This window comes from Bos javanicus, chromosome 2 (assembly GCF_032452875.1).
Source record: "Bos javanicus breed banteng chromosome 2, ARS-OSU_banteng_1.0, whole genome shotgun sequence".
Lineage (NCBI taxonomy): Eukaryota > Metazoa > Chordata > Mammalia > Artiodactyla > Bovidae > Bos > Bos javanicus.
In genome coordinates this window covers 76,663,487-76,690,851 of record NC_083869.1, presented here as the reverse complement: position 1 = coordinate 76,690,851, position 27,365 = coordinate 76,663,487, and the positions used below count along the sequence as shown (strand labels likewise).

Here is a 27,365-nt window from a genome sequence, read left to right as displayed (position 1 = left end):
TCTTTCCTGGAGAATTCCATGGACCGAGGAGCCTGGTGAGCTACAGTCCATGAGGTTGCAAAGAGTTGGACATAATATATGAAATATATATGTGAAAAATATTCTTTTCCATTATGATTTACCACAGGATATTGAATATAATTCCCTGTGTTAGACAATAGGACCATGTTGATCTATTCTCTGTGTAATAGTTTACATCTCATAACTTCAAACTCCCACTCTATCCCTCTCTCACTGCTCTCCTCTTTGGAACATTTTATTTACAACTGGTTTGTACTCTTCAAAAACTTAATGTCTGTCATGAAAAATGACCAAAACAAGATGGTGTGGGGGACCTGGCTTTCTAGTTAAAAGAAATTAAAAGGACAGGGCAATTAAATCCCACATATAGAAAGTGCTTGAGAGTCAAACAAAAAGACATTGCTATAAAAGACAGTGTAGGGACAAGATGAATTATATATTGGATAACATTCATTAAAGTGATCTTTATTGTTCTTACTATAAAAATAAAACTAAACCATAGTTTTAGTTTTGTGCTTATATAGCATTGTCTGTATTGTTACAAGTGAAGTCTTCAGATTTAAATTATCACCATGTCTACAGTTTGCTTTCAAACAGTTTAGAAATAAACATTTTTCTATGAGGACAAAGAAAGGACAGGAGAGAGAGAGGGAGAGAGGAGCTAAGAGTAGCACAAATGTGGGTAAATGGGGGCAAAATGTTCATGTTTGGAGAGTTTAGGTGAAAAGTTTATGGATGCTCATTTTAGTATTGTCAACTTTTCTGTAGGTTTGAATTTTTCAGAATAAAAACTTTGAGGAAAATAAGATAGAGCTTCACACAATGCTTCACATGTAGAAAAGGCTCAAAACCATTCTACTCTGCCCCAGCAAACCCATGTGAATGTGCTCTTACAACCACACACACACACACACACATACACACACAGCTAAGAACAACGGACTAAATAGTTTTCCAAGAGCAAACACTATTTCCAGGATGTCCCTGGTGGTACAGTGGTTAAGGCTCAGCACTTCCACTGCAGGAGACATGGGTTCCACTCTTGGTTGGGGAACTAATATCCTGTATGCATGGGGCACAGCCAAAAATTAATTAATTAATTAATGTAATAAAAGTTTAAAAGTATTATCAAAGTCAATCATCCATGCCATGGTAGCTCTTCCGTTTTCAAATGGAAGTATTCGTCATTGCTGTTGGATTAAGTTGTAGGGGCGCTTTCAAGGCACCAGGTGTTACACATTCCTGAAGTTTATTAGTTATTATTTTCATCATTGTTTCCCTTGCAGCTCAGCTGGTAAAGAATCTGCCTGCCATGTGGGAGGCCTGGGTTTGATCCCTGAGTTGGGAAGATCCCCAGGAGAAGGGAAAGGTTAACCATTCCAGTATTCTGACCTGGAGAATTCCGTGGACTGTAAAGTCCATGGGGTCGCAAATCGTTGGGCACGACTGAGTGGCTTTCACTCTCACTTTCATTTTCATCATTGCATCCCAGAAACACCAAGAAGCCAGTGTCAATGTTTCTGGGAACAGAGTGATGAAAATAATTTTATAAACTAGTATATATTGGGTATATAATGCCAGAAAGTGATTTTCTTGTGGTTTACAATGATTAACTCCTATAAAACTCACAACAGTTTCATACATAGGCACTATTTGTAATGACCAAGAAGGCAACTAAGGAACAAGGAAGCCAAGTTATTCCTTGGATCACATAACTTGACAAAACTAGGAAGTGTCAGTGCTGGGATGCAAACCATGCCCAAGCACTTGCCGCTGATGCTGGATTGGGCAGATGTTTACTGATTATGTGGATTCAAGGGGGAGCCATGAGAAAGGTGAAGGACAGGAAAGTCATAGGAGCAAACAATAAGCGCTCAGTCTATAGAAGGAGATGAGTACATATCATACCAGAACAAAATCATATCTAAGTCATAAGAGTTAGCCAGGACACTCACAGCTGGCAGGGAAAATACCATATGGAAACTGTCACCACAGATGGTCTACCCAGCCAATGTCTCTTATCAGCTCCTCTTTACAAGCAGATACAAATAGAACAGAGTCAAACTCTGCACAGAGCAGGCATGGCTGATTGGTGCTCCTGAGACTTGAGCTCACCTGCTGTGAAGCTTCATGAAGAATAAAAGCTCCTAGACCAAGGGTCCCTCTGCTTCCCTTGCATCACAAAATGTGGAATCACAAACTGCTAGTACCTTTTGGGCTTTTTTATTCTTTGTAATGTATAGACCGACTTTGATTCATCATCTCTCTCCAGAATTCTGGGCTCAAAGCAAAAGCAAGATTTCTAGGAGAAACCTTTGACTCCCACTTGTTATTTCATTCTCCTGAACAAGAAAAGTGTTTGCCCAAAGGTAAGACTGTATTAAAACACATGGATAAGCCAAGAGCCTTCAAACGAGTCAAGGAGCCCTTGGGCACAAGCTCGCTGCATCACCACATCCATGATGTCCCTGAGCTCTTCAAGATTGATTTTTCCTCTTTTCTCTTCTCTGCCTAACTCAAGACACATATGTTTCAACTTCATAACTAAGCTCTATGCCTCCAACAAAGCCTTACTTAATTGCTTCTGTCCCTTATTCCTTCAACGTTTAGATCTTCCCAATGGCTCAGCAGTAAAGAATCTGCCTGCCAATGCAGGAGATATAGGAAACCCAGGTTCAATTTCTGGATCAGGAAGATCCCCTGGAGGAGGGCATGGCAACCTACTCCACTGTTCTTGCCTGGAAAATCCCACAGACAGAGGAGCCTGGCAGGCTGACAGTCCATGGGGTCATAAAGAGTCAGACACGATGGAGCACACATGCACACCGTTCATTATGATTACAGAGGCACAGAAATGTGGGTTTGATCCCTGGGTCAGGAGAATACACTGGAGAAGGAAATGGCTACCCATTCCAGCATGCTTGCTTGGAAAATTCCATGGACAGAGGCACCTTCTGGGCTACACTCCATGGGGTCGCAAAGAATCGGACATGTCTGAGCATACACACAAACAAGACGATGGAGCTGCTTGATTGTGGCTTCTATGTTAGAAGCTCTTAGAGAATGCTACATATTGTACTGAGCACATGAGGTACATTGTTCATTTAATTTTATTTAACCCACACATCAACCCACTGAGGTAAGATTAACTGATCATTCCTATTATACAGATGAAGAAACTGTCTTATAGAAGTGAACATGCTCGATATCCCTGGTGTTGAGAATCTACGGGATAACTGGACAAATTAAATAGAATGACCTAAAGGGAAAGGTTTTAAGAGCTGGAAGTTGAGCATAAGTCCTAGAGCACAAGGGTCAGTGGTTTATAGTGGCTTATACAGCATGGAGCACAGAGGAGCCTCAATAAATACTGGTTGTTTGGACTGTGTCCTGAGCCCCATACACCACGAGGAAGGGCTTTCCAGGTACCCACAATTAAAAATGTGCTGTGAAAGTTCCATCAAGAAGGGGCAGGATAAGCCTTGTGTTCAGGTCTTAAAAAGAGCAGCTCTTTTAATCACTGACTAGTTCCCCCACCCTACTTAGAAGTGGGGAGACAAAGAAGGAAGGCAATTATTAAATGCTGTACACTGTGATAATCACCTTAATATAGATATTTCGCAAGATCCAAAATCTTCAGGTGCTTGCTAAAAATGTCACGTTTATTGTAGTCCTAAACCTACTGAATAAACATTGCTGGGAACAGGCCTAGAAAATTCCATTTTAAATGTTTGTCTCAGTTCATTTTTAAAAGAAAGAAAACTTAAGCAACTTTATTTCATATAATTTTCATCAAATGCTTAGAACAATTAGGGGGTGACAGAGGATGGGATGGTTGGATAACATCAAAGATTCAATGGACATGAGTTTGAGCAAACTCTGGGAGACAGTGAAGGACAGGGAAGCCTGTTGTGCTGTAGTCCATGGAGTTGCAAAGAGTCAGACACGACTTAGTGACTCAACAACAAAAAGTGACAATCCAAGAAGGAATGATACAGATCTTCTCCCTGCAGGATCGCTTGCTGGAAAAGCTTTCCACCGTGGCCTTCACCAATGGATGGCAGGAACACAGGGATAGGAAGGGTCTGCCTGAACCGACACTTGTGTCTTCATTGGCCTCAGAGCATTTGTGTCATCTGGGCTAGGAATCCAGGAACGGGAATCACAAATTAGATCCAACTTCACTGTTTGCTCCTGACAAGAACTTGGACAATTTATTTAGCTTCTCAAGATTTCAGTGCCCTGCTCTGTAAAATGGAAATAATGATACCTTCTTCACATGATTTCTAAAAAACCTGAATGGCCTCATGAATGTAAAGTGCCTATCATGGCATCTCCAACAAATAGAAACTTGATTAAATGTTAGCTGTTTCTAGCATAAGATTCGGCTCAGAGGGCATCTCTTCAAGCACGTCTTCTCTGAGCACTGTCCCGTCTCCATGCACCCCTTGATATAACCACTGCCTCCTTTGTGCTCTTTTTGTACTATTGGTTGCTACTCTATTTTCCATACCAGGTGTAAAAACTGTTACAACATCTGATTCCCTCCCTGAACTGTGAATTTCTTGAGAATAACACAAACATCCATTGTGAAACCTTGGTGCTTAGTCCAGCCAGTGCTCAAAGGTTATTTTAATGGCTTATCATAATTAACCAGCTGAATAAAGTAAGTGCCCTAAATATAAGCCTTCAAGTTGCACACCTTCAAAGATGAGAACACGTGTGCCACCTACCTTATGCCAGCCGTTAAACTGTACTACTGTACTTTTCAAGGTACTTAATGTAAGAATAAGATATTTTATTTTTTTGTGCTTGATTTTATGTATATATTTATTTTTTATGCTTGTTTTTATGTATATATTTATTTTTTGTGCTTGTTTTTATGTATGGCGTGAAAAATACAGTACAGTACTATATATCTGATTGTGGTACCTAGGTTAACTTTATTGGACTTATGAACAAATCGGACTTACAAACGTGCTCTAGGAACAGAACTCGTTCATATGTAGGGGACTTACTCTAAGTGACTGATTGATTGATTGAATGAATGAGTAATGTGTAACTAGGCTCCTCTGCCGGAGAAGGCAATGGCACCACACTCCAGTACTTTTGCCTAGAAAATCCCATGGATGGAGGAAGGCTGCAGTCCGTGGCATCGCTAGAGTTGGACACGACTGAGCGACTTCACTTTCACTTTTTCACTTTCATGCATTGGAGAAGGAAATGGCAACTCACTCCAGTGTTCTTGCCTGGAGAATCCCAGGGACGGGAAGCCTGATGGGCTGCCATCTATGGGGTCGCATAGAGTCGGACACGACTGAAGCGACTTAGCAGCAGCAGCAGCAAGCTCCTCTGCCCATGGCATTTTCCAGGCAAGAATACTGGAATGGGTTGCCATTCCCTTTTCCAGGGGATCTTCCTGACCCAGGGATTGAACTCTGATCTTCCACATTGTAGGCAGATTCTTTACCACTGTGCCACCTGGGAAGCCCTGTCAATAACCAAGCCCATGAAAAAATAAATGCAAAAATAAACAAATGGCAGAATTAATGAATGAGTAAATAAACATTTAATAAAATAACCCAAGGAATGAGTTAGTAAATGGATGTGCATTTATGAACGAGCACCTAAATCTATGAAAATCACATTACAATCATTTCCCCCAATTTTGTCATGTGCTTTTTGTTCTCACCCACTTTGGCTGGAATCAACTGGCCCTGCTAAAGTGGTGTGTGTGAAAGGCATTTCTCTAAGTGCCTGTGAAAACTCTTGGCAATTCAAAGGTGACAATGCTTTAATTTCATGGTAATTCTACAGCTTTACAACTTAGTAGTTTTATTTAATGGCCCAATTTAGCAGGACATTATGCAGTCTGCCGCTAGTCCAGAGAGACTACTTTAAAGCTTGGGCCTTCCACACAAGCAAATCTACTCCCCAGCTTTACCTAAGAGACCAGCCTTCTAGAAGCTGTATGTGGTCACTACGCCTTGGCTGACAGTGTGGTGGTGGTTTTGTTACTAAGTCGTGTCTGACTCTCTGCGAGCTTATGGACTATAGCCTACCGGCTCCTCTGTCCATGGCAAGAACATTTCCCAGGCAAGAACATTGGAGTGGGTAGCCATTTCCTTCTCCAGGGGATCTTCCTGACTCAGGGATTGAATCTGCATCTCCTGCACTGGAAGGTGGATTCTCTACCACTGAGCCACCTGGGAAGCCCCTGACTGACAGCATGATGTATTAAACAGGGAGACTGACATTTTAAAAGTCTCCTGTCTTCTAAGCAGTTGGATGACCATCCTTGTTCAGTTCAAAAAGTCCCCTGGAAAACACTTCTTTGGTCTACAGAAAGCAAACTGTCCCTCTGGAATATTAGGTTGGTGCAAAAGTAATTGTGGCTGGTGCAAATTCATTGCAATTGGTGCAAAAGTAATTGTGGTTGGCACAAAAGTAATAGTAATTGCAGTTGGTGCCAAAGTAATTGAGATTTGCACCAAAGTAATTGAAGTTAAAAAGTTATTATGGCTGATGCAAAAGTAATTGCAGTTCTCACAAAATAGTAATTGCAGTTGGTGCAAAACAGCAATTGTGGTTGGTGCAAAATAATAATTGCAGTTGGTGCAAAAGTCAGCCACAATTATTTTTACACCAACTACAATTATTTTTGAATCTCAATTACTTTTGTACCAACCTAATAGAAGCAAAATACAGGCATTATTCCAACTGATTAAACTGCTAATGAGCCACAGTGCATATGTCACTCATGAGTGAGTCCCAACCGAGCAACAATAACTGGACCATCAGGAGACATAGTCTGTAGCATCCTCCCTGGATTGTGATGAGCCTGCTGTCCACAGACAAGGGACACAGTTCCAAGGGAAGGGGGGCGTGGAGATAAAGAGAAAAACCTCAGTTTCTTAGGTGTCAGTCACTCTCCAACATTGTTTAAACATTAATTCATTTAACTTGACTACATCTCAATCATAAGAAGACATCATCAAACACTCCATTTACAGAGAGAGAGACTGAGATACAAAGACAAGACTTGTTTATGGACCCAAGGGAAATAACTATAATACATAATAAACATGATAATTTGGAGGATGAATATGTACCAGAAATCGTTCTAAGAGTTTGAATTAATGCATATGAATTCATGTATCCTGACAATCGTGTCCTTAAAAAATATAATCCATGAATTAAAAGCTTGCGATTTGCACAGGCAGGATAAAGGGGTGAGAAGGTATGGGCAGACCTGTTTTTAAAGCATCACTCTTGCTGATGTATGAATTATGAATCAGAGTGGGAAAGATTTGGGTGTTTTGTTTCTTTTTTACCGCAAGGACTTGAGATGATATATTCTGTGGAATTCGGTGACCGTATCTGAATCTTTTCTATATTTTAAGTGCCTTGTCAGTGCCTGGACAGAGCAAACAACCAATGCATATTGATTCAAATAGAAGACGATTGCCTTCCATGCTTTCCAGTCCTTTGATAAGAAGTATGGTGAAGTAGGCAGAGCCAAAGACTTAAATCTGCTGGTTCTAGCTGGAATCCTCTTTCTATAACTCAGTAGCCTTGGCAGTGGCACCCCACTCCAGTGCTCTTGCCTGGAGAATCCCAGGGACGGGGGAGCCTGGTAGGCTGCAGTCCACGGGGTCGCAAAGAGTCCGACATGACTAAGCGACTTCACTTTCACTTTTCACTTTCATGCCTTGGAGAAGGAAATGGCAACCCACTCCAGTGTTCTTGACTGGAGAATCCCAGGGACAGGGGAGCCTGGTGGGCCGCCATCTATGGGGTCACACAGAGTCGGACACGACTGAAGCGACATAGCAGCAGCAGCAGCAGCAGCCTCATTAACACATTTGTAAAGAAAAGAACAATATTTCAAAGTAATGCATCTCGAACTAGTCTCATGACCAACAGATATTTAGCACAGTTTTACCCGGTCTGTAATCAAGTCACTATATTTTGGCAACAGTACTTCTGCCACGATGGCAGAACCTAGAGAACTTGAGCCCAGTCCAGCTTCTACAAACTGTAGAAGAGTTTGGCAGATAATGGAAGCTAATACTTCCTTTTTGGTGTGTGTGTGTGTATGTGTAAACTGGAGTGTTTGGGATAGAAATCAGCCAATAGGAGATACCAAGACAGAACTTGATTACAAATACATATGGCACCAGAAACTGAATTCTACTCCTCTTGATGTAAAATACAGCTTCAAAAAATTACCAATGTACTACGAAGTTTGGGGGAAACAAATGTGCCATAAGTGAGTGGTCCCATTGTGTGTCATGAGTAACTGTTATTTCCTCTATACTGACAGACTCTTGTGCAGTCCATACGTAAGATTGTCACCTCAATGACATTGCTCTAACTTTGGAAAGCAAAGCCAACAACTATTAGACTTAACTGAATGGGCATTTTTTTTTTCTTTCTGTCAATGACTTGGATGATAATCTATTACCTGCAATCCCACTGCACAATTATGTGCAGGAATATTAGAGAGATTTCAATTGCAGCTTGCCTACCTACTCCATCATGCATGCTTTGATGAGTTTTAATGAAAACAGAGCCTGTTGCCAAAGGAGTGAGAAACAGAGCATCATAACAGCAACAGTAATAAGACATAGAAATTCCCAAGGTGGCTTGCAAATGAATTAGGAGCTATTTGAGAAGGAAAACAAGTTTTGCTTTCAAGATTTGACCGTATCTTCCTTGCAAACTTCTCTTTAGTGCCTGATGGTCTCTGTACAGGTCTAGCCACGTGAAACAGGTTTTGTATCCATCAAGACAGGAAATAAATGTGTTTTTGTTAGTGGTTCTAGACAACTTTGCATATCAATATGCAATTATACTGCACAGAGGAAAAACTGTGTGGCTGGAAAACATATTTTAGCATGTTGACAAGGTGTCTTGTTAACAATTCAAAATGGCAAAAAGTAAATAGTAGAGTCAGTTGAAATGTCAGGTTCTAGGGAAAATCTTGTCAGAGTGTTTCTTCCTTCTAATTTTGCTTTATTGATCTTGGAAGTTTCCCCTCAGACATGCTCCCTCCAGGCTTCTAAGGTCTCTGAAATTTGTGGCAACACAGAAGGAATAAAAACACCATTGCTGGCAAGAGGAAATGGTTACATCTTACCACTCAATTATCACTGCAGATGGTGACTGCAGCCATGAAATTAAAAGACGCTTTCTCCTTGGAAGAAAAGTTATGACCAACCTAGATAGCATATTGAAAAGCAGAGACATTACTTTGCCAACTAAGGTCCATCTAGTCAAGGCTATGGTTTTTCCTGTGGTCATGTATGGATGTGAGAGTTGGACTGTGAAGAAAGCGGAGTGCCGAAGAATTGATGCTTTTGAACTGTGGTGTTGGAGTCACTTGGACTGCAAGGAGATCCAACCAGTCCATTCTGGAGGAGATCAGCCCTGGGATTTCTTTGGAAGGAATGATGCTGAACCTGAAACCCCAGTACTTTGGCCACCTCATGCAAAGAGTTGACTCATTGGAAAAGACTCTAATGCTGGGAGGGATTGGAGGCAGGAGGAGAAGGGGACGACAGAGGATGAGATGGCTGGATGGCATCACCGACTCAACAGACATGAGTTTGAGTGAACTCCAGGAGATGGTGATGGACAGGGAGGCCTGCATGCTGCAATTCATGGGGTCTCAAAGAGTTGGACATGACTGAGCCACAGAACTGAACTGAACTGAACCACTCATTTGGGGGCTTCCCTTGTGACTCAGTTGGTAAGGAATTGGCCGGCAATGTGGGAGACCTAGGTTCAATCCCTGGGTTGGGAAGATCCCCTGAAGCAGGGAAAGGCTACCCACTCCAGTATTCTGGCCTAGAGAATTCCATGAATAATCCATGGGGTCGCAAAGAGTCGGACATGACTGAGCAACTTTGACTTTCATTTTCACCACTCAGATGGCCATATAGGTTCTATCTATACTACTAGGAGAGCAGTAAGAGTGAAAGAGGTCATGGTTAATATTACATCATGATATCTGTCTACTCTGTTTCATGACCATCTACATTTTGGGACAAGGAACTTGCCATATATAACATATTCCTCAGATTAATCTCAAAAGGCAGACAGTTTTATCATCTTCATGTCCCTGATAAGAAAACCAAGATCCACTGTGGAGAACAGTGTGGAGATTCCTTAAGAAACTGGAAATAGAACTGCCTTATGATCCAGCAATCCCACTCCTGGGCATACACACTGAGAAAACCAGAATTGAAAGAGACACGTGTACCCCAATGTTCATCGCAGCACTGTTTACAATAGCCAGGGCAGGGAAGCAACCTAGATGTCCATCAGCAGATGAATGGGTAAGAAAGCTGTGGTACATATACACAATGGAGTATTACTCAGCCATTAAAAAGAATACATTTGAATCAGTTCTAATGAGGTGGATGAAACTGGAGCCTATTATACTGAGTGAAGTAAGCCAGAAAGAAAAACACCAATACAGTATACTAACGCATATATATGGAATTTAGAAAGATGGTAACAATAACCCTGTATACAAGACAGCAAAAGAGACACTGATGTATAGAGCAGTCTTTTGGACTCTGTGTGAGAGGGAGAGGGTGGGAAGATTTGGGAGAATGGCATTGAAATATGTATAATATCATATATGAAATGAATTGCCGGTCCAGGTTTGATACACGATACTGGATGTGTGGGGTTGGTGCACTGGGACGACCCAGAGGGATGGTATGGGGAGGAAGGAGGGTTCAGGAATGGGAACACACGTATACCTGTGGTGGATTCATTTTGATATATGGCAAAACCAATACAATATTGTAAAGTTAAATAAAATAAAATTAAAAAAATAAAAAAAGAAAACCAAGATCCAGAAATGTTGAATGACTTGTCCAAGGTCACACAACTAGAACGTGCCAGAGCTAAGATAGGAACAGCAATGTGACTCCAAAACCTGTGTTCCTTCCACCAGTGACACTTATGTTGGGAGAAGAATAGGCCTTGGGGATACAGGAGAGCAATGATGGATCTTGGAACAATGAGGAGCAGCAGGACACTTTTCACTCTTGGACTTGTAGGAAAGGTTACAAATAGCCCGAGTGACTCAAGCTCAGTTTAGAATACAGTAAGCCCCCTACATACAAACCTTCAAGTTTCAGACTTTCAAAGATGCAAAAGTGTGTTTCATCAACCTCAGGTGTGAGTGAAATTGCAGCTTTCCCTCTGTCTCCTATTGCTGACAATCCTTCACTGTACCTCCTCCAGTCAGTAACTCTTCTTGACTGCTCACTCAATGCCAGCCCCTGTATATGAGCTGTTGCACTTTACTACTGTACTTCTCAAGGTACTGTACTGCAGGTTAAAAATGTTTTCTTTATTTTTTGTGCTTGTTTTTTTATCTATTATTTGTGTGAAAGTATTATAAACCTATTATAGTACCGTACTGTATAGCTGATTGTATTAGTTGGGTGCCTTGACTAACTTGTTGGACTTATGTACATATTGAAGTTACAAACACAGTCTTGGAACAGAACTCGTTTATATGTAGGGGACTAGACATGAAGGTAATATCTGTTGTTTCAAGCTGTCATTGATGGAATGGACCACAGCCTTAGTCTAAGATAAATTATGGGAAGTGGAAAAAATAAAAAAGGAGAAAGGCAGAAATTAATGCTTAATGTGGCTGTGATTTCTCAGAGTTCCATGTACCCTGGGCTCAACAGAGTCTGTGTAACAGTAAATCTAGGAATTCCTGACACTTTGTTTCTCATTTTCCATCTAGGACCATGGAACACAAAAGTAAAGAGTGGTTATAATGCACTGTGATCAGTAGAAATATTCAAAAAATGAGAACAGACCACAGAGAAGGGACACCCAACCTCTGGGTACCAAGTGCATGAGTCAAGGTTCTCCAGAGAACAGAACCAACAGGAGATATATATATACAAATATATATACATGCTAAATTCAGTCGTGTCCGACTCTGTGTGACCCTATGGACAGCAGCCCACCAGGCTCCTCTGTCCATGGGATTCTCCAGACAGGAATACTAGAGTGGGTTGCCATTACTTTCTCATATATATATATATATATATATTTTTTTCCCCCCAGTGCCTAATTGGTTCCCAGGATATGGAGGATAGGCCAGTAGGCTGCTGGGTGACTTTCTTCTTGCTTGGAGGAGGTCAGTCTTTGTTTTGTTGAGCCTTCAGCTGATTGGATAAGGCCAATCTGGCTTTTTGGAGGGCAATCTGCTTTATTCAAAGGGCACTGATTTAAATATTAGTCTTATTTAAAAATCCTCTTCACAGAAGTATTCATGATAATGTCTGATATCATCTGCACATCATGACTCAACCAATCTGATATTTCACTCACCACATTTTTGTGTATCAACAACACACACTTCCCGCACAGGTACTTTGGATGTTCACTCATTCCAGCTTCTTACTGTGCCCTGATCTTTCTCCACTCCTGTCTTGCTCTTTGCATTGTTTCTAGTGCCCAGCACTTCCTCACTTTCTGATGGCATCTAACTCATTCTGTGAGTCTACCTTATTCATTTTCACTAAGCAATTTAATCCCAAGTAGAACTAGATTCCTTGTTGTCTCAAATACATTCCTCCCTACTGGCCCAACTAGGCTGTTGCAGCCAAGGATGAACACGAACTTCACGTCATTGTCTAAAACTGTCCACATTCAGGCTAAAAGACTTAGATAGAGGCATCAGATAGAGGCATGGGTCCCAGGTGTCCCTTTGAATAAAACATTACATGTTAGTATATGTCACTGTTTCTCTCAGTGGTTCACTTGTCCTTAATTAGTCATCACTTGAGTGGCTTACCAACTTTGAGAGTCAGCTAGCTCTCTTAATTGTCTCTTTCATGAATGTTCCTTGAATCCATTCTAATCTCACTTTCTTTGAAGCTGCAAATGAAGGTTCTTTCTGCTTCAAATGGGAACCTAATGAACAAATTAATACTTCATATATTTGCATGGCTTGTGGATTTCATTCACTGATGCTACTTCACAACCAACTTTCATCCTTAATGAATGCAAGTAACTTTTCCCCCTGGGTTTCTTTGGACAGTTCTTTAACCGGGATATTTTCCATTTGCTCCACTGGATGTACTCTCTACCGTTCTACAGCATTCTCTGTGCCCGGGAAAGCTGACTAAAAGCCTTACCTAAGTACAGTAAGTTGTCTACAAACAAATGAGCTCCATTCTGAGAGTGAGTTCATAAGTCCAATTTGTTCATATGTCCAACAAAGTTGGCCTAGGTACCCAACTAACACAATCGGCTATATAGTACTCTACTGTAATATTGTATAAGAATAAGCAACATTTACCATCTTTTCCTGATCTTCCAGATGTTCGAGCTGGATTTAAAAAAGGCAGAGGAACCAGAGATTAAATTGCTAACAGCCATTGGCTAATAGAAAAAGCAAGAGAATTCCAGGAAAATATCTACTTCTGCTTCATTGACTATGATAAAGACTTTGACTGTGTGGATCACAACAAACTGTGGAAAATTCTTAAAGAGATAGGAATAACATGCAAATCAATCAAGTGATACAACACATTAACAAATTGAAAGATAAAATCATATAATTATCTCAATAGATTCAGAGAAAGCCTTTGACAAAATTCAACATCCATTTATGATAAAAACACTCCAGAAAGCAGGCATAGAAGTAACATGTGAAAAGTGAAAGTGAAAGTCACTCAGTTGTGTCTGACTCTTTGTGACCCTATGGACTATACAGTCCATGGAATTCTTCAGGCCAGAATACTGGAGTGGGTAGCCTTTTCCTTCTCCATGGGATCTTCCCCACTAAAGGATCGAACCCAGGTCTCCCACATTGCAGGCAGATTCTTTACCAGCTGAGCCACAAGGGAAGCCCATACCTCAACATAATAAAAGCCATATATGATAAAACTGTAGCAAACATTATCCTCAATGGTGAAAAGCATTTCTCTTAAAGTCAGGAACAAGACAATGGTGCCCACTTTCATCACTACTATTCAACATAGTTTTGGAAGTTTTAGCCACAGCTATCAGAGACGAAAAAGAAATAAAAGAAATCCAGATTGGAAAAGAAGAAGTAAAACTCTCACTGTTTGCAGATGACATGATCCTCTACATAGAAAACCCTAAAGACATCACCAAAAAATTACTAGAGCTAATCAATAAATATAGTAAATTTGCAGGATATAAAATTAATACACAAAAACCCTTTGCATTACTGTACACTAACCATGAGAAAACAGAAAGAGAAATTAAGGAAACAATTCCATTCATCATTGTGATGAAAAGAATGAAATACTTAGGAATAAATCTACCTAAAGAAACCAAACACCTATATATAGAAAACTATAAAACACTGATGAAAAAAATCAAAGATGACACAAATAGAGAAATCTACCATGTTCATGGATTGGAAGAATCAATATAGTGATAATAAGTATACTACACAAAGCAATCTATAGATTCAATGGAATCCCTATCAAGCTACCAATGGTATTTTTCACAGAACTAGAATAAATAATTTCATAATTTGTATGGAAATACAAAAGAACCTAGAATATCCAAAGCATTCTTGAGAAAGAAGAATGGAACTGGAGGAATCAACCTGCCTGACTTCAGACTATACTACCAAGCTACAGTCATCAAGACAGTATGGTACGGGCACAAAGACAGAAATATACATCAATAGAACAAAACAGAAAGCCCAGAGATACATTCATGCACCTATGGACACCTTATCTTTGACAAAGGAGGCAAGAATATACAATGGAGAAAAGACAATCTCTTTAACAAGTGGTGTTGGGAAAACTGGCCAACTACCTGTAAAAGAATGAAACTAGAACACTTTCAAACACCGTACACAAAAGTAAACTCAAAATGGATTAAAGATCTAAATGTAAGACCAGAAACTGTAAAACTCTTAGCATAAAATATAGACAAAATACTCTCTGACATAAACCACAGCAGGATCCTCTATGACTCACCTCCCAGAGTAATGAAAATAAAAGCAAAAATAAACAAATGGGACCTAATTAAACTTAAAAGCTTTTTCACAATGCTGGAAACTATAACCAAGGTGAAAAGACAGCCTTCAGAATGGGAAAAAATAATAGCAAATGAAGCAACTGACAAATAATTAATCTCAAAAATATACACGCAGCTCATGCAGCTTAATTTCAGAAAAATAAATGACCCAATCAAAAAATGGGCCAAAGAACTAAACAAACATTTCTCCAAAGCAAACATACAGATGGCTAACACACACATGAAAAGATGCTCAACATCACTCATTATCAGAGAAATGCAAATCAAAACCACAATGAGGTACCATCTCACACCGGTCAGAATGGCTGCTGTCAAAAAGTCTACAAACAACAAATGCTGGAGAGGGTGTGGAGAAAAGGAACCCTCTTACACTGTTGGTGGGAATGAAAACTAGTACAGCCAGTATGGAGAACAGTGTGGAGATTCCTTTAAAAACTGGAAATAGAATGGCCATACAAGCCAGCAATCCCACTGCTGGGCATCCACACTGAGGAAACCAGAATTGAAAGACACATGTGTACCCCAAAGTTCATCACAGCATTGTTTGCAATAGCTAGGGCATGGAAGCAACCTAGATGTCTGTCAGCAGATGAATGGATAAGAAAGCTGTAGTACATATGCACAATGAAATACTACTCAGCTATTAAAAAGAATGTATTTGAATCAGTTCTAATGAGGTGGATAAAACTGAGCCTATTATTCAGAGTGAAGTAAGTCAGAAAGAAAAACACCAATATGGTATATTAATGCATATATATGGAATTTAGAAAGAGGTAATGATGACCCTATATGCAAGACAGCAAAAGAGACACAGATATAAAGAACAGACCTTCGACTCTGTGGGAGAAAGAAGGCAAGGGTGGGATGATTTGAGAGAATAGCATTGAAACATGTATATTACCATATGTGAAATAGATCACCAGTCCAAGTTCAATGTATAAAACAGGGCACTCAATGCTGATGCACTGGGACAACCCTGAGGGATGGGATGGGGAGGGAGGTGAGAGTGGGGATTCAGGATGGGAGACACATGTACACCCATGGCTTATTCATGTCAATGTATGGCAAAAACCACTACAGTATTGAAAAGTAATTAGCCTCCAATTAAAATAAATACATTAATTAAAAAGAAAGAGAGGTGGGGATACCAGACTACCTTACCTGCCTCCTAAGAAATCTGTATGGAGGACAAGAAGCAACAGTTAGAACCTGACATGGAACAATGGACTGGTTCCAAATGGGGAAAGGAGTATGCCAAGGCTGTATATTGCCACCCTGCTTATTTAACTTGTATGCAGAGTACATCCTGCAAAATGCCAGGCTGGATGAAGCACAAACTGGAATCAAGTGTGCCGGGAGAAATATCAATAACCTCAGATATCCACACAACATCACCTTATGGCAGACAGCAAAGAAGAACTAAAGAGCATCTTGATGAAAGAGCAGAGTGAAAAAGTTGGCTTAAAACTCAACATTCAAATAATGAAGATCATGGCATCTGGTCCCATCTACTTATGGCAAATTGATGGGGAAACAATGGAAACAGTGACAGACTTTATTTTCTTGGGCTCCAAAATTACTGCAGATGGTGACTGCAACCATGAAATTAAAAGACACTTGCTCCTTGGAAGAAAAGCTATGACCAACCTAGACAGCATACTAAAAAGCAGAGACATCACTTTGCCAACAAAGGTCCATGTAGTCAAAGCTATGGTTTTTCCAGTAGTCATGTATGTATGTGAGAGTTGGACTATAAAGAAATCTGACTGCTGAAGAATTGATGATTTTGAACTGTGGTGTTGCAGAAGACTCTTGAGAGTCCCTTGGACTACAAAAAAATCAAACCAATCAATCCTAAAAGATATCAGTCTTAAACATTCATTGGAAGGCCACCTAATTCCAAGAACTGACTCACTGGAAAAGATCCTGATGCTGAGAAAGATTGAAGGCAGGAGGAGAAGGGGATGACAGAGGATGAGATATTTGGATGGCATCACCATCTCAATGGACATGAGTTTGAGCAAGCTCCTGGAGTTGGTGATAGACAGGGAAGCCTGATTTGCTGCAGTCCTTGGAGTTGCAAAGAGTCGGTCATGATTGAGTGAGGTGACTGACTGACCATATTTTCACCTCACTCCACTCTCTCATTTCTATCATTATCACTGAGCAGTTAGCAGTTCCAGCTACATTGCTGCTGCTTTTATGCTTGCTTCTGGACATTCTGGGCTTGAAGTAAAGATAGTGAACTACTGTACTGTATATAGTACAGTACAGTAAAGTACATAAAAGTGCAACCACTTGTAGAGGATGCATGGCAATGCATGCCAGACACCTGAACTAAGTTACATGATGGACATGCAAAAACAGGTTCACTTCTTTGAAAGTTTGCAACTTGAACGTTAGAATGTAGAGAACTTACGGTACTCTCGCCTTCTAAAATCTAGCAGAATTTGCTACATGAAGACGTAGGAAAGAGACTGAAAGGCTCAAGGATAGACTGAAGTTATTCCACAGGCTCCTTGCTGGCTTTTGCCACGCTGGAGGTCATAGCTGTCTTAAGGCACAGATTCTTCGCATCCTGACCTCCTTTCTGCTCTGGCCACACTCCTTCCCCTCACCTGAATAAGCCTGACAGTGGTAAAAGTTCCTTTGTTAAAAGGTCTGTAGTATAGTGTATTTCCCTAATTTCTTCTTGTGCATTCACCCCTTTTTAAACAGCCCCTAAAGTAAGCAATCCATTTTCTAGATCCAGTCCTCCAGAGTAGAAAACAGTGCCAAAAACTATCTATAACCTGAAAACTGGCTTGTTGTTGGTGCTCGGAAAACTGTTCAAATATGGATGTCCCTTTAAAAAACTAAAAATAAAGCTATGACCCTACAATCCCACTTCTGGGCATATGTCTGGAAACAAAAACATGGTCCAAAAAGTTACATATACTCCATTGTTCATTGCAGCACTGTTTATAATAACCAAGACATGGAAGCAAACTAAATGTCCCTTGACAACGGAATGGATAAAGAAAACAGGACATATACACAATGGAATATTACTCAGCTATCAAGAATGAATTAGTGTCATTTGCAACAACATGGATGGACCTAGAGATTGTCCCAGTGAGTGAAGGATGTAAAACAGAAAAGCAATAATACCCTATGGCATCCCTTATATGTGGAATCTAAAAAGAAGTAATATAAATTAACTTATTTGCAAAACACAAAAAGATTCATAGTCTTAAGAGAATGAACTCGTGGTTGCTGGGGGAAAGGATGAGGGTAGAGATAGTTAGGGAGTTTGAAATGGACTGGTACACTCTACTGTATTTTCAATGGATGACTACTGTGTAGTATAGGAAACTCTGCTCAATGTTATGTGGCAACCCAGATGGGAGGAGAGTTTGGGGAAGAATGGACACATGTGTATGTGTGACTGTGTCCCTTTGCAGTCCATCTGAAACTATTACAATGTTGTTAATCAGCTATCCTCCAATGCAAAATAAAAAGTTAAAAGTAAGAAAAGTTTTCTTCTTTCCTTTGGAGATAGGTAAATAGTCTGGCATGCTCAAGAATTATCTGTGATAAAAAATTGAGTTTGGGATTAGCATATACACACTACTATATATAAAATAGATAACAAGGTCCTACTGTATATTCTGTAATAACCTATATGGGAAAAGAATCTGAAAAAGAATGGGTATATGTATACGTATAATTTACTCTGCTGTATACCTGAAACTAACACAACACTATAAATCAACTATACTCCAATAAAAAATAAAAAGTAAATTGAAGAAAAATCTTTATTTTCCCTAAAATTAAGATAGCAGATTTCCTTGCTGACAAACTGTAGTTCAGATGACGAATTTTCAAAAACTTCTGTTTTGTTCCTATTCAAGTGAGTTTTATCTTTTAATTTTTTAGTCATTCAGTTTCATGTATTTTCCAAATGTTCTAAACTAGAAACTCATCTGGTGAGTTTGGGCCCAAGAAATGTGCAGGATCAAGGTCCCCTGGAACCTTGTTCTGACATTCATTTGCTCTTCCTGGAAATGCCATCCTTTGTGTCTTTTTTTGGTCACTTCCTACTCTCCATCCAGGTCTTAGAGACATTACCTGTCTGCCTGATAGCTCTTCCAGGAGAGGCTGGGCTAGGTGCCCCTACTGCATGCTCTCAGCACACAGCACACAGGTACACCCTTGACAAGACGTTTTCATTACCACTGTGTCTTTTCCATGATTAGCCTGTAAAGGAGACTGAAATGATACTGTTCTGTGCTGAATTGTGTCCCCGAAAATGATCTCTTGAATACCTAATCCTCTGCACCTGTGAATATGCAAGGCTTTAATGAGAAATAGATTCTTCACAAGGGTAATCAAATTAAGATAATATCATACTCCATTAGGTTGGACCCTAATCCAACATGACTGGTGTCCCTATAAGAAGAAAAGAAAAAGATACACAGATGAATAAAAGGAAATGGTTACATGTGATGTGGTGGTCACATGGAACTAGGGAGACAGTCTTCAAGAGGCAGAGACAGGGGCTACTGCTAGGAGCCCAGAAGTGCCCACGGGTCAGGCAAACTGCCAGATGCTGAGAAGAGGCCGGGAAGGACTGAGTCTCCCCAAAAGGTATAAGAGTGGTTGGGCCTTGCTAGCACCTAGGTTTTATTCTTCTACCCTTGAGAACTGTGAGACAACACACTCCTGGGGTTGTTATAGCCGTCAATCTGTGAAATGTTGTTAGAGCAGCACAAAGACACTGAGGCAGACACACTGTGCATCCTTTGCAGTTTGCACATGCAGTGCCTGAAATGTACACATTTAAATTGAACCAAAATGAACTGTACATCATTTAGAGATAAGCTAAAAGCAGGGCAAACATGTATTCCTGAAGAAACATACTCTGTCTTTCTCATCTATAACTTCACTCAGTCCTCCATCTAAACACTGGGCCTTCCGTCTCTCCCACCCCCTAGTCCTGTGGTAAAAAGCGAAAGTGAAGTCCTGTCTGACTCTTTTCGATCACATGGACCATAGCCTACTAGGCTCCTCCATCCATGAGATTTTCCCAGCAAGAGTACTGGAGTGGGTTGCCATTTCCTTCTCCAGGGGATCTTCCCAACCCAGGGATTGAACCCGGATCTCCCGCATTGGAGGCAGACAATTTACCGTCTGAGCCACACAGGGAAGCCCAGTCCTGTAGTGAAGTTACTTAGAATATAGCCTTGGGTATGGCACCCTGTTGAAATCTGTACAAGCCTACATTTAGTCCACCCTACACATCAGCTTAATCACACCCTTAGTTTCTCCTATAATTTGCCCTACCATCCCAGGCAGAGATCACACTGCTTTCCACCAAAAGGGGTACTTGGGGACCTCATCTCCCAAAGATTACCCTGTAGTAGGTGAGATGCTGTTAAGTTACCTAAGTCGGGCCTGACTCTTTGCAAACCTATGGACCATAGCCCACCAGGCTCCTCTGTCCATGGAATTCTCCAGGCAAGAACACTGGAGTAGGTTGCTATGCCCTCCCTCCTCCAGGGGATCTTCCCAACCAAGGGACTGAACCTGCATCTCTTAAGTCTCCCACACTGCAGGTTCTTTGCCACTACAGACTTAAATTTCCCAGGAGGGGTAAAATGCCACCTCATCTGTAGAAATGGGTAGCATACACTGTAAAGAGACACATTGTATCTGGGATTCAGATTTACAGTTTTCCATAAATAAAACCTGTTCATCACCCTCAAGATATCCATTTACAAGTGTCTTCAGACTTACGAGAAACTTTTCTTTTTCCCTTTCTTTTGAAACTCAAATGATCTCTCTGAGCCCCCAGGGAACCCCACCCACCCACCCACCCAATGATGTCTCAGGGAGTTCTAAATGAGGAAGACCTGTGGGACCACTTGGCTCCAGATTCTTATTTTGGAAATGCACAGTCAGGCCAAAGCACTCAGCCAACTGGCACAAGGAAGAGAAGAGAGAGAACCCAGGTTCCCTGCCTCCCAGCATTGTTCATACTTTCTGAGTTATGACCTCAGGAATGCCTCTGAAAAGTGTGGGAATCAGTAGCTTTGTGCTTTTAAAAACCACAGTGAACATGTGTCCCCCACCCTGTTCACTCTGGACATGTACACCCATGGCTGATTCATGTCAATGTATGGCAAAAACCACTACAATATTGTAAGGTAATTAGCCTCCAATTAAAATAAATTAATTAATTAAAAAAAAAAACAGAGTGAGACACAGAGCATGTCTTCTCTGACGACTTCCACCTTCCCTCTCCTCCATCCCTGGCTCCCTCCCCCCCTTGTGCATCCCTTTCTTCCTTGAAGCACTTTGTCACACTTATCCTGTGTCATAAGTCAGTCTCATTTAATAACATTTAAGAACACTTAACATTCACAAACAAAAAAAATGTACTTGATTACCATTATATTATGCATTAAAAATTTTTGTCAGTTAAATATGAGAATTATATAATTCAGCCTACACAGAATTTGGCTTCTATTTCTACAAGTATCTTTAGGAAAACAAAAACCAAACAAAACACCTATATATTTGCAATTGATGTGACCAAAAAGCATATTTCAAATAATTCCTCAATCATGCACAAAACAGCCTATCAATTTTGGGACATAACTCAGAGGCCTTGATGCCTTTAGCACCATATCAGCAAAACAGCAAACTTTAATATAAGTAAACATTCATCTTTAGCCACTCATGAACAAACATCAAACATAAATCCTGAGAGAAATCTTTCCAAAGAGGGGTAGAGCATTTCATGTAAATGAGACACATGAATCAGTCATACATGGTGTGTTATTATATTTATATTATTTGGTGGAGTTAAATTTGTCAAGCTATATTCAACATATATATATATATATACTTTAATAAAAATAGGATTAGTCTGTGCTTATCTATTAAATTCATAATATAAAATATATATCTAAAAACATAAACATTCATAGAAAAACACACATATACATTTATATTTAAAAAGCCCCAAGGAAAATCTAATAATAAAATATCAATAGCAATCTCTTGATTGTGGTTTATGTATGACCTTATATTTCTTCACACTTTTTTTCCCCTTAAATTTTCTGTAATTAGCATTGATTACTTTTATTACAAAAATAAAAACAGGGTTTCAAGCAAAATAAAAGCAATACAAAGTATCCAATTAATGTTTCAGTGATATAGATTATTGCTGCACCAGAAGGTTTTGCTTGCTTCCTGAGTCTTGACTATAACTTTCAGGATTTATTGTCTAGCAGGTCATGAAATTCTCATATGCTCTTTCCTTCTATGTAATATATAGAGAGTTAAAAGTATCTACCCAGATTTTTGTTGCAAAGAATTAAAAGACATGATATCTGCAAACTCTCAGTTCAGTTCCCAAAGATGGCAGGAGCTGAGTAATTGATGCCATGACCAAAAATCCTATTATTATATGTCACACCCATCATTCAGCTGACACTGATCTCTTTTGCCTCATTCTGTAACCAAATCACTTCCTCCATTTTTTCAAATTGTGGACTGAGGACAAATTACATCAGAATCACTTGAAAAGCTCAGTAAAATGCATTTACTGAATTTAGAATTTCTGACTCTGGGAAGTCTATTTTTAACATTATTCCCCAGAGATTCATATGTTAATTAAATTTGGAAAATAACCAAGATCTACTAAGAAGTCTACTTCTTGACCAGGTTGTTGAACATTACAGGCTGGCATAACCATGAAAAGAAAACAGTAACACAGTTTCTAATTATGTCATAGGGCTATTGAGAAGCAGTTAGCATACATTTTGGAGAAATGAAGTATTATGGAAATGGAATGAAATGACACACAATTCCATGTAACTAGCATTTTCTGCAGAAAAAGTGTGGTCCTTTGTATTCAGATGGGCAAATTATTGCTAAATGCCCTTCATCACTGTTTTGGCAATGGTTTGTTTACATTTCTACCTGTAATATTGCATGCTGTTTTTCCTGATTTTACTGCCTATGAATGACAATGACTATGTCTTATTTCTCTGAATATCCTGGGTCCCCAGGACAGTGTTTGGCTATGGAAAGAGCTCCACAGATGTGATGCGGTTACCCAGTTGCAATAGAGCCTGGGGCCTAAGGACTCAAAGAGCCTTGATAGACTCCTACTTTTCTGCTTCATTACATGATTCTGCTGGCATTTTCAAAGGCCAGTGCTCAAAACAAACAAACCAAAAATGTGTATGTGCTGATTAACAATATTCACAACAGAGTACTCATATTGCTATATTTTTAAATAACTATTACACCAGGTTGTGGTGTGGAATTTTTTTTTTTTTTAAAGAATAAATTAGTAATCACATGCTGTTTCCATATAGTAACTGGCTCTTAATATGTCCTTAGACTACTTTTAGAAAGAAGTTACAAGAGGTTATGAGATTGCCAGGGAAAATAGAATTATCCCAGGTTTTGATTAGGCATCTGCAGGATAACTGGTCAGTTGCACTAATATAGAAGATTTTGTTTAATCCCCCCAACTCTGAGAGGTTTTCTTTTTGTTTTTGACTTCTAAGAGAGAAATGACCTTGGTTAGCTCTGCAAAATATGCTTGATAATTAATCCTTGGTTCAGTGGAACCTTGTCAAGACCATTATCACATTCTCTTCTCTCATGAAAATAAAATAGCTGCTAATTCCTATTATTTACCTAAATACAATCTCCCCTCTGAAGTTGGTCTTTAATTTTTTTTTATTTATACAAGTGTTCCCTTCCAGTGGGTTTTCCTTTGCTGTGTACCATCACGTAACGACATGAAGCATGAGTGGGAATTTTACACCCTTACCTGTGATGTTGCAGTACACTTGGAAAGGTCCCAGGGGCCCGCTGCCATCTGAGTCGATATAGAAGAAACCAGCCGTGTTGCCTTGGTGCCTGTACACCTCGCAGGATTGCTCATAGAGGGCTGGAAAGACATAAAGGCAGCAGAGAGGAAACTTTGCTTGGCTCTGCATGTCCCTTTGGAGGATCAGTAACTCTTACTGTATTGACTTCCAATTGTGATTTCTTTCCCGTCTCCTATAATCTTATTTCCCTCTAAGCCTTCAGAAACAAGTAGCCCAATGTTTGATGGAACTGTCTCCGGCATTCATCCTAATACCCATTCTTCTCAACAGCTCCTAGGTTACAGTCTCTAAAAAATCTCCCCTTTCCTATTATACAGCCCTTCCCTATGCTGATGTATTGTCCTTCACCTACACTCACACAGCTGTGAAGCTAGGACATCATACACTATTCCATCTCCTGCAATGGTTACAGAATCTAAGTGGTGACTGAGTGCAGTTTGCGGCTGTGTTTCATCACCTAGTAGGCTGTCACACTCACAATGGGATACAAAAAATTAAAAATGTACAAATAATAGATGCTAGAGAGGTTGTGGATAAAAAGGAGCTCTATGACACTGTTGATGGGAATATAAAAGGCTTCCCTGGTGGCTCCTGGGCTCTCCTTCCAGCCTGCAATGTAGGAAACTCAGGTTCTATTCCCCCAGATGTGAAGATCCCCTGGAGAAGGGAATGGCTACCCACTCCAGTATTCTTGCCTAGAGAATCCTATGGACAGAGGAGCCTGGTGGGTTATAGTCCAGAGGATCACAAAGAGTCAGACACGACTGAGGAACTAAAACTTTTACTTTCATGAAGGAGAACAGTATGGAGGTTCCTTAGAAAACTAAAAATAAGCTCTAAAAATAGAGCTATCATAAGATCGAGAAAATCCCACTAATAAAGTAAAATGACATTATCTTATCTCTGTATACCCAGAGCTCAGAACAATAACTATCACCCAATAGGTGCATGTAGGGAAAGAGGAAATTAGCCAAGGTGGCATGGTCAGGCCCTTTTGCCCCATAGCTTCTCGCTCTCGCTGCACATTTTGAAATAGTGACTATGTAAAAGCTGAGATCACTTACAGCACTACACATGCGCATCAGGAGGTACTCACTTGGTCACAGGTGGCTGTGCATGGTACGGCTGTATGAGCTTCACCATAAAAGCCCTGACTGCTGCCACATTGAGACTACATTGGAGTGACACCATGGTTATGTTATAAGAAGTTATGCTATGGTTCCATTATGGCTACATTATAGTTAGGTTATGGTTGCTGCTACAGGCACTGTGTCAGCCAGGAGAGAGGCTGTGTTATGACTGCCATGCCTGACAAGAGAGAATAAATGTGTCTACAGTTCCTATGGCTCCTGGATTCTCCTTCCAGCCTCTTAGCTCACACCTTCCCTATCCTGGATTCAGCGAAGAGTACTAACAGTGTGAACAGCAAGATGATTGGCATCACAAACAGGATCATCAAAGATACAGTGCCCAGTAAAGTTTAATTCAGTTTGACTTAAGAAGCATTTACTGAGTCCTTCATATATGTCAACACTGTGGTAGCCAGTGAGTAACAGACCAAGGATAAGCCAGAGTGTCTGTGCCTTGGGAGGTTACAACCTGGTTACAGCCACAAAGACCCTTATGTGCTCAAAGAGAGGCAGACACAGCTGTCCTGAGATGGGACACTTTGAGCAATCTGCAGATAAAAGAAATTTATAAATCTCATTTCACCACATGAATGAAGCTGGTGGGGTGGAAAGCAGGCATCTGCCATCTCATGCATGAGAAAATAGAATGTCATTGGATGCTTGAAACAAAATAACATAGCTCAGAGCAGTAGGTACACATCTAATTATGTCATCCTCCATGCCTAAAACACTTCAGTGGCTCCTAACAACTTTAAAGGTAGAGCAACAACTCCTCGCCTTAGACAACGTGCCCCTGTGACTAATACCCCGTCCCAGGAACACGAAGCTGCAGTTTGTCACAATCAAGTGTGAGGGCTGCCTCAAATAATTCATTACCAATAAAGTTCTAAAGCTTCAGAGGCTTTGACTTTGTATAAATTAGAGTGATTTCAAGGTGATCCTTGTTCTCATGTAATTCTCCCTTGAAGTCATGTACTGTTTCTAAAGCTGGGGGGCCGATGGGAAGATGAAAGCTTGTACCCTACATACTAAGCATGACATATAGCTTATTTCTATTGGCTTAAACTGATAACACACCATGGTGTGTGTCACACATATGAAAATATGCACAGCAACCTCTAAAATAACTCACCTAATCAGCACTTCTTGAAATCCATACCCTCCCCATGAGTATAGGCTGGAATTAAAGATTTGCTTCTAACCAAATATGATGTCATTTTCAAAACCAGATTGTAAAAAGACAAGTAGTTTCCATCTTGGGTGCTTTTGAAGTACAAGCTTTCAGAGATGCCAACTGCTAGGTCCTGAAGAAGCCCTTTGAAGGGATCCACAGGGTGAGTCTGGGAGCTCCTGAGGCATGTTGTGTATGTGAGATCCAAAGATCTCTAGAGTTAAACACCTGTGTGACAACAGACCCTTAAGACTGAACCAGAACTACTCAGCCAAGTAGCTTAAGGACCCAGACAAAAATGGGTCCTTTTAATCTGATAATGTCCATTGCCTCCAGTTTTGCTACAATTCATTGTGCAGCAATACATAGCTAATAAAGCTCCAAAGCATTAATTGTCTCATGTGGTTATAGGTATAAAGTGAGTCTATGTCATATAATTGTAGTAAGGATTCAGAGATAATCCATATACAACACTTAGCATAGTACATGACACATAGGAAGAACTTGATGAATATAAACTATCATTATTAAGTTATTTCATGCTATGTTTCCTCTTCTTTTTTTGGTCAATTTTCTGCTTATTTGATTTTTTTCCCACTTTTTGTAATGAATCAATTAGTGCCTATCAAGAAAAACCAATAGGCGCTACCTCCCTTCTGTGCAGAGGCTATGACATTTATTTCTCAGTTTATTCTTTGGGTATTAAATATTTTATTTCTCAATTGCATGTCCATATTACTACTTATAATATATTTATAGGTTATCTATTTGTTTATCAATGGGAAAGATGAGAACTTATCTTTTTCATCATGTCTTTCCACATGCAAAGAATTTTCTGTTTCCCTATACTTCCAATATAGCAGGATTGCAATTTTAGCTAGATCAGTAATCACTGTTTATGGTAAAACAACAATATACATGATATTCACAAATAGCAAGCATAATAGTGTGGTTGTGTTTCCTGAACAAAATTTTCTTTTCCTTGAAATTAATGATTGTCTCATTATCTCTGTCATAGCCCTTATTTTTATCTACACATATATCACAAATTTAACTCCAGACTTACTAACA

The 27,365-nt window shown here is 40.0% G+C and overlaps 1 protein-coding gene across 1 annotated transcript in view; it reads right to left on the bottom strand.

Moving 5' to 3' along the window:
* The window catches only part of CNTNAP5 (contactin associated protein family member 5), a 1,042,386-nt gene that overhangs the window by 324,978 nt on the left and 690,043 nt on the right, over window positions 1-27,365 (bottom strand). The window contains exon 12 of the mRNA XM_061440248.1: window positions 23,933-24,052. Within this exon, the coding sequence (XP_061296232.1) occupies window positions 23,933-24,052 (120 nt within the window). The remainder of the gene's footprint in view (window positions 1-23,932; window positions 24,053-27,365) is intronic.